This window comes from Ylistrum balloti, unplaced genomic scaffold (genome assembly GCF_031769215.1).
Source record: "Ylistrum balloti isolate Yb309-2 unplaced genomic scaffold, AGI_CSIRO_Ybal_v1 Utg371836, whole genome shotgun sequence".
NCBI lineage: Eukaryota > Metazoa > Mollusca > Bivalvia > Pectinida > Pectinidae > Ylistrum > Ylistrum balloti.
In genome coordinates, this window is record NW_026782911.1 from 31,567 (window position 1) to 40,576 (window position 9,010).

The 9,010-nt window shown below is 39.7% G+C and overlaps 1 protein-coding gene across 1 annotated transcript; it reads left to right on the forward strand.

Annotated features, from left to right (window-relative positions):
• Positions 1-656: 656 nt before the first annotated feature.
• On the forward strand, positions 657-8,151 carry LOC132563725 (beta-lactamase domain-containing protein 2-like). The gene is made up of 7 exons (XM_060228477.1): positions 657-742; positions 4,240-4,431; positions 5,041-5,140; positions 5,552-5,657; positions 6,110-6,175; positions 7,059-7,213; positions 8,128-8,151. Exons 1-7 carry the CDS (start codon positions 657-659, stop codon positions 8,149-8,151), a joined length of 729 nt encoding a protein of 242 aa, XP_060084460.1.
• Positions 8,152-9,010: the final 859 nt, after the last annotated feature.

Genomic DNA, 9,010 nt, shown 5'->3' on the forward strand with positions numbered 1-9,010 from the left:
GTAACGCACCCACCTTTCACCTAGCCGTCCGGGGTTCGATTCCCAGAATGGATGTGAAAATGTATAGGGTCACCTGCCCGACCACGTGGGTTTTCGCCGGGTTCTCCGGTTTCCTCCCACACTGAGACCCCTCTAACGCTTCCATCCGCGCCAACAGGAGTGATTTATATAAGTTGGAAAAACTTGCTTCGCAATTGTTGTAAAATGAATAAAGGTTATTATTATCATATTTTTTTTCATATTTGCACTAGTTTCCAATTCCAATTTAAATTTAAATTTAAATTCTGATTACATGTCGGTATTTCCACATGTTTTTTTAACATCCGCCAAGGAAATACAACACACATCATCCCAATGGTGATATCGCCTGTCGAAAATTAGTATTGTATTCTTGAGTACCCGCCATTGAGACTACAGACCGGTAACAAGACACTTTAGAATTCATGTATAAATTTTGAATAGGTAAACCGAGAAATGATAATTCATTTTCCCCACCTTTGTTTTAAGTAAATAAAAGCTTTATGCGCCATCAGGTTAGAGTACATGTCTGCACTACGAATAATTGTGATAACATGTACATAGTCCAAAGCGGTGTGGACAGGGAAGATTGTGTATGACAAGAGAGCGGAGTTCACACAATCAACCGATCATTCACGATGGCTGACGGGACAGAGGCCAAAGAAACACCCTACGTTGACGGATTTGTCAAGGACGGGTTTGAGAAAGTCAGAGATGTGTTCAGGTAATAAAAAACCGAGGTTTTATGACGAATGTGTGGATGTAACCCTGATTAAGGTTACCCACAAGCAAATAATTTGTTTGGGCGGGTATATGTGGTTAATTTATTTTTACTGTTAAACATTAATGTATCTGTCATATTCTGACTTAACTTGTTCGGTAGACAATATTAATATAAAAAATCAGTGGGGATTTTCCCAAAAATTGCTCAGATAATTCGTTCATGATTTATATGAGTTTTGATGAAATTTGTAACGTTGTTTTCATATTAGGCAACCTCCCGAGCATCACTATTCCTATAAAATGACAACAATTGAGGAAATATGTCTTTTAAACTGATAAGCTGTGTATACTGCCTTCCCTATAACCCGTGTTCGCATACCATTTTAAAAATTATGCATAAATGATAAGTACCTATCATATAGATAGTTAAAAGATTATTCATATATTACAAATGTTGAATTAAAATACAGCATACAGTTGTTTCAATGCTTCGTCAGTGATGCTAGAGACCAGAGAATGCTACGAGAAAGACTTCTAAAAAGTTGCACCAGAAAGATATCTAACTTACTTCTGGAACAATTAAATTTGTGACGTCGTTCTATATATTGACCTCTTCCTCCGATCCCCGCTTCTGTCTAGATCTTACCAACTGTGGCATTTGTGCGTATGTGAACAATTATATGACACCACATGAAGAGTAAACATAGTAAACAACCCATTATAAATTTGGTAGAGTCATAACAATTCAGTTAATCCCATATACAAACATTGTCAATCCTAGTATCACAAAGGAGGGCACTATAAACGTAACCTGACTATTCTAGTATCACAGAGGAGGGCACTATAACCGTAACCTGACAATTCTTGTATCACAGAGGAGGGCACTATAAACGTAACCTGACTATTCTAGTATCACAGAGGAGGGCACTATAAACGTAACCTGACTATTCTAGTATCACAGAGGAGGGCACTATAAACGTAACCTGACATTTCTAGTTTCACAGAGGAGGTCACTATAAACGTAACCTGACAATTCTAGTATCACAGAGGAGGGCACTATAAACGTAACCTGACAGTTCTAGTATCACAGAGGAGGGCACTATAAACGTAACCTGACTATTCTAGTATCACAGAGGAGGGCACTATACACGTAACCTGACAATTCTAGTATCACAGAGGAGGGCACTATAAACGTAACCTGACTATTCTAGTATCACAGAGGAGGGCACTATAAACGTAACCTGACTATTCTAGTATCACAGAGGAGGGCACTATAAACGTAACCTGACTATTCTAGTATCACAGAGGAGGGCACTATAAACGTAAACCTGACAATTCTAGTATCACAGAGGAGGGCACTATAAACGTAACCTGACTATTCTAGTATCACAGAGGAGGGCACTATAAACGTAACCTGACAATTCTAGTATCACAGAGGAGGGCACTATAAACGTAATCTGACAATTCTAGTATCACAGAGGAGGGCACTATAAACGTAACCTGACAGTTCTAGTATCACAGAGGAGGGCACTATAAACGTAACCTGACAATTCTAGTATCACAGAGGAGGGCACTATAAACGTAACCTGACAATTCTAGTATCACAGAGGAGGGCACTATAAACGTAACCTGACAATTCTAGTATCACAGAGGAGGGCACTATAAACGTAACCTGACAGTTCTAGTTTCACAGAGGAGGGCACTATAAACGTAACCTGACAATTCTAGTATCACAGAGGAGGGCACTATAACCGTAGCCTAACTGTTCTAGTATCACAAAGGAGGGCACTATAAACGTAACCTGACAATTCTAGTATCACAGAGGAGGGCACTATAAACGTAACCTGACAGTTCTAGTTTCACAGAGGAGGACACTATAAACGTAACCTGACAATTCTTGTATCACAGAGGAGGGCACTTTAACCGTAACCTGACAATTCGAGTATCACAGAGGAGGGCACTATAACCGTAACCTGACAGTTCTAGTTTCACAGAGGAGGACACTATAAGCTAACCTGACAATTCCTGTATCACAGAGGAGGGCACTTTAACCGTAACCTGACAATTCTAGCATCACAGAGGGGGGCACTATCATCGTAGCCTAACTGTTCTAGTATCACAGAGGAGGGCACTATTACCGTAACCTAACAATTCTAGCATTACAGAGGAGGGCACTATAACCGTAACCTGACAGTTCTAGTTTCACAGAGGAGGGCACTATAAGCTAACCTGACAATTCTAGTATCACAGAGGAGGGCACTTTAACCGTAACCTGACAGTTCTAGTCTCACAGAGGAGGGCACTATAAGCTAAGCTGACAATTCTAGTATCACAGAGGAGGGCACTATTACCGTAACATAACAATTCTAGTATCACAGAGGAGGGCACTATAACCGTAACCTGACAGTTCTAGTTTCACAGAGGAGGGCACTATAAGCTAACCTGACAATTCTTGTATCACAGAGGAGGGCACTTTAACCGTAACCTGACAATTCTAGTATCACAGAGGAGGGCACTATAAACGTAACCTGACTATTCTAGTATCACAGAGGAGGGCACTATAACCGTAACCTAGCAATTCTAGTATCACAGAGGAGGGCACTATAACAGTTACATAACAATTCTTGTACTACACAGGAGTGCGCTGAAACTTTAGTGTTCTGACCGCAAAATTGTTGCCTTGTCAAGAACTTACGCACTGAACAAACAACTAGCCATGATGAATAAACCTTTTGTTTGTTGTTTTTTTTTAAATTTTAATCACGGCTACAATAAGACTGTATCGCATGGACTCTGATTTACCCTTGTGAACGAACTAATCGCCAGTTGTAGACATCATGTCCAACTCGGTCTTAGTCGCAATGAGGAATCGATGCCTGACGGAACCTTACGTTTCTATATTCCAATTTTCCAACCTCCGTTGGTGAGAAATACTAAGCCATCCGTATTTTTTTTTCTTTTCAAATCACATCTGATCTGATTAAAGATGATCAAGTACACAGACACCTGCAGACATCATCTGTTACCTTCATATTGGTATCGATATCTGTGTCCAGAATGATAATATTGATTAGGCGACAGTTGAAAAGTGATTAAAGTGACAGTTCACGTCCTTTCAACATCCATGGTCATTTGAATGGACTAAGAGGGTGGGAAACACTATAATTCAATACTGAAAACAGGACTCGACAATATTTCTGAGAAACGATCTCTATATAGACTTTGCAGAATCTGCAAACTTAATCTGCTTAAGATATGGTTTTTTTTATTGAGATGAAGTAACAGAAACTAATACGAAATTAAATTACAACTCCAAATCTTCCTGTGGTTTTGTTGTACCTCTGTGTGTTAATAGTAACTGTGAAGTGTATTTCTAACGACAGAATTGCAAAAATAGTAAATTTGTGTTAAGGGCACTGGGTTAAAAGTGCGGAGTGAATTATCGCTTGCAAGATATTAAATTATACCCGAAGTCATACATTTTTGTTTTTTCTTCAGGGCCAATTTGGAGAATGGTTCTGATGAAGGGAGTTCCGTAGCGGTTTACTATGAAGGAGAGTTGGTCGTGAACCTATGGGGAGGCTGGGTGGAGAAGGAGGCTGGAATGAAATGGCGAGAGGACACCATGCCGTGTTTCTACTCCTCAACAAAAAGTCCTTCAGCCCTTGTGATAGCTCACCTTGTCGACAGGTAGGTATATAGACATCTAGAGTTACGATATAAGCAATAAGATTTCACTGGATCACCTGTGTCATATGTCACGTGTTTCCATCGCGAGCGCAATACTATTTTCTGGTGACAAGCCGTGTCACTTGCATTCAAGGTAATATCGTTAATATGTCCGAGGCCATTTGGAGTACAGTCAAACAATTAAGAGTTAGCAGGATATGTCACTGACACAACAATTCACAAGATAATTAGACCGGAAATAATAATTAAGTGTCAATATTCACATTTATTTCACAGATATCGATATCTATTATAATTATGTTTATTTCATAAAAATGTAAATATCAGTAACACCATAATAAATGTGAGTATCGGAATTAAATTATCATTTTAGAGACAGATATTTTCGGTCTGCATGAAGCTACTCGAGATGTCACAGCCAAAGAGTTACAGAAATTTTCAAACGTCTTCAATTATTTTTGAAATATTTTTACCGAAACCTTGAAATGGCACCATTCACAGAAGATGTCTCCAAAATGACGACGGGTTCAAACACTTTATTGTATTGATATTTGGGGACACAATCTCCAGAAATTCAGATATTTTATAACCTCACCTGTTATGTTGTAGAGGTCTCCTCGACTACAATGAAAAAATAGCAAAGTACTGGCCCGAGTTTGCACAGAACGGCAAAGAGAACATTACTCTTGAAACGTACATCTCTAACAAGGTAGGTTACCATAACTAACGTACAAAGACAACAAAGACGTCGAAATATTAGATGTTGATTACCAGGTTTAATGCGCTTTAATTATATCGTATTACTGATAATGCAAACTGCACAAATCTAATCTCAAAAAATCACTATTTCCTGGACATATGAATTCGGTTGTAAATATAGTTCTAAAAATGTTATTTTGATAACTCGTGGATTAACGAAATCGAAGAAAATAAGTCGTACACGAAAATTATGAATTTAGCAGTAAGTAACCCAGTGATAATTGTATGTGAAATTTGGAGACAATGCAAAAATCATTTCTATGCCTGAAATAACTCACAAAGGCATTTGAAAAGAAGCCTGGTCATCAAAATACAACTTTGATGTCATCTTTCAAGACGTCATATATTTGTTTGCATTAAGGCTGGACTTAGTGGGAACGAAGAACCATTACCATTAAGACTCATGTTAGATGACCCTAAAAAATTTGGAGACATTTTAGCAAAACAAAGGCCACTGTGGGAACCAGGTATGTTCGTCACTCATACAAACTTTTATGTATTTATGTAGGAAAAATTAGTACTTGTATAAATTAAGAAATAACTAAAACAGATAAATAAAAATAGATAAATGAAATTAATAAATAGATAAATAAAGAGAAAGAGGGGAAGGGAGAGGGAAAGAGAGACAGAGACAGTGACAGACAGACAGAGAGAGAGAGAGAGAGGGAGAGAGAGGCAGGAGGAGTAGAGAGAGAGAGGGGAGAGAGAGAGGGAGGGAGGGAGAGAGAGAGGGGGAGGGAGGGAGGAAGAGAGTGAGGGAGAGAGGGGGAGGGAGGGAGGAAGGGAGGGAGTGAGGGAAAGAGAGAGGGGGAGAGAGAGAAGGAGAGAGGGGAGGGAGGGAGGAAGGGAGATGTTTGCTGATATTTTGTGAGTGTAATTGATCGTCAATGTAACGTTGTTGTGATTGTATTTTCAACAGGAACTAAACATGGCTACCATCCTTTAACATTTGCCTTGTACCTGGACCAAATTGCCAAACCGTTCGGTGAGGGTTGAGTTGTTAGAAATGAAGTATTTTGATAAATATATCTTCTATAATAAACAAGTTCGGTTTATCAAGATTATACGTCAGACACAGAAAAGAGAAACATATTTCGATACAAATTAACAAGATAAATATGAGCCAAAAAATTAATTAAACTCGAACGCATGTAACTCGAAGATCCCGTTTATTTCGAAGTATTTCGCCGATCCCGGTCAAATTTCACACCAAACATTCGAACCCATTTAAATCGAATACTTGGATAACTCGAGGTTTTACTTCGGTCCCGCCGACTTCGAGATAACGAGGTTCGACTGTAGTTAGACTTGGCGATTTTGTTTCTATTTTTCGTTGATTCCATTAATTATAAATAAAATACAGAATATTTTCATACAAATAATTTTTATTACAAAATTCGTCACTTTCCATCAGTTGATCGTAGAACACTAGATATTGTATTATGCGTGCTTTCTAATATTTGAAAGTTTGGAGTAATTATGTATCAGATTAATATCAATGCTCACTGAATACACATTTTTTTAATACATATATTCCGGTAAGTAGTTGTTTGATACGTGTGTTTCGCTCTCAGTTTACAGAAACATCGTTGTTCGTTATTCTCTGAGGCTATTTAGATCCAGAATTACACGTGAATCTTTAATAATCAAATTTATCCGTCATTTTGGAATTAAGTTTGTGTGGTTTATCGCCAAGGGTCATTTCGGGGAGACATCTCCTTGTAGAAGCTGCTGATTGCCTCACTGAACAAGATACGGGAGGCCCGTCGCATGTTATGTACAGCAATTTAGATTGGAAATAATTTTGTATTAGAAATCATGTCGACTCTACATTTGAATTTTATGACAACTGTCACCATGTTTTGCAGATATTGAGTTCTATATAGGCCTACCAAAGGAGCTTTACTACAGAGCCCCGCGTACTTCCATGATGGCAATTTTCAATGTCGAGGAGATCATGAAGCAAATACAGGGCGAACCAGAAATAATGAATATCGTCAATGCAACCTTCACTGATATGCAAGTAAGCACTATTAAAGGGGTTTATATCGGAACTAGTGAAAATTTGCGCACCCTTGTTTGAAGATTTGGTGAAACTTTGATCATTTGAACGATTGACGACAGAACGTTCACAAATTTTCACGTCAGTATACACCATGGATTTTTATTACAATCATAATCAGTCAATTATTGATGAAACAAGCATTTTCATTGGCCTTTTCATGTTATAATCCATTGGCCTAAACGAAAGTAATCGACGTCATTTTGTAACGTCTCATTTGATTGGCCAATGCGATGGTGTAACAAATTATCAAAAAAATAGTCGTTAATTAATGACATAAATATGACGAGCTATGATTAAATTATACGGATTAATTTTTATTTATTTATTTTGGTGTTATTGGTTAAGTGAGAAACATACTACTGAGTTCGTGACGTCTCTTCTGTCCCTAACTAGTTTCTCCAGGCTTGTTGAGCGTGCCCCAGAGTACCACCGGCCAGAGAACCTGGATTCATCTTCGGTTGTCGCCAGTAGTCTGCTCATCGCTCTCGCCGTCATTGATATTTAAGGGCTATCCATGTATGTGATAGTGAGTGGCCCCACCTTTCTATGGTGTGGGGGTCGATAGCTTCCAGCTCTTCTCCTCACGTCATAGCCACAACCAGTTAGATACACGCTCTGCAGCTTGGCTCAGTCTTTGGATCGTCCTGCACCTTTCCCTGCCAGTGGTCTCAATTGCTGCAATGAGTCGGTACACAAACTGGGAACAGAATCCCGACGTCTACTTTGATGGGGAACTGCCATGTACGCTAGCCTCTTCTCCTGCATTCATTGAGGAGCTCTGTACTTGGCATTCTTCCTCTAGTAGGCCTCTGCACATCTTTTTTCCTTGGGTATTGTTAGCTAGATCATGATGAGCTTCTTTCCTGTTCCAGACCACAGCACGATGTCCGGTCTGAGGTTTGTCTGGACAATGCCAGGAAACACAAGCTTCTTTCCTAAGTCCACCTCCATGTTCCAACCTGTGGTGACATCTAGGATAGATCACTTCTGTTTTGGCTGTGACTTTGCGGTTTCACCCGGCTTCACAAAGTTGATGTGATGCTGTTGGGGGTTACTCCTTTGCTCCTTCTTCCTTTCTACTTCAAGCCAGTCAGCCACTTCTCTGAGCACTTTGTCATGACACCATCTGTATCGTCCTTTTGTCAGTGCTGTGGAAAGGAAGACAGAACATGTTCTAGAGTTCCAGGGCGGTTACAGAGCTTGCATGATGGGTCTGTTGTCAGCCCCTAAAGGCAGAGGTTAGCTGGGGATGGTAGGAGATCGTGGACAGCCTCAACAGTTCATACTTCCAGTTGTCCTCCCAGGTCAGCTTTCTGTTAATGGTATCTCTTGTGGTCCACGCTCTTGTGCTCCCATCTCCACTGCTCTAGCCTTCCTTCTGTTCTGTTCTTCTGTTCTCTTCTGTTCTCCTGACTTCTGACTGTATCATGGCTCGTCTCTCATCCTGGGCTGCCCGGCTCCACAAAAGTGTCTTGGTTTCACCAATCCCTTGCCCTCTGACAGCGATCATTCTCACAATGTCCTTGTGCTTGAATGTACTCTCCGCCTGGCTAACAGTCTCTGTCGCTGACCACTTCCTTCCTGTATGGGTAACAATCCCTGCTTCACGGATTTGCTCATCTGGGGAATCTCTCAGGGTGAGGACCAGTCTCGTCTTGACTGTTGTAACCATTCAGTTTGACAGAGAATACACAATATCTGGAAATAGTTGTAACCATTCAAAGTTTGACTAAGTAGAATTTATGTCATAATTAT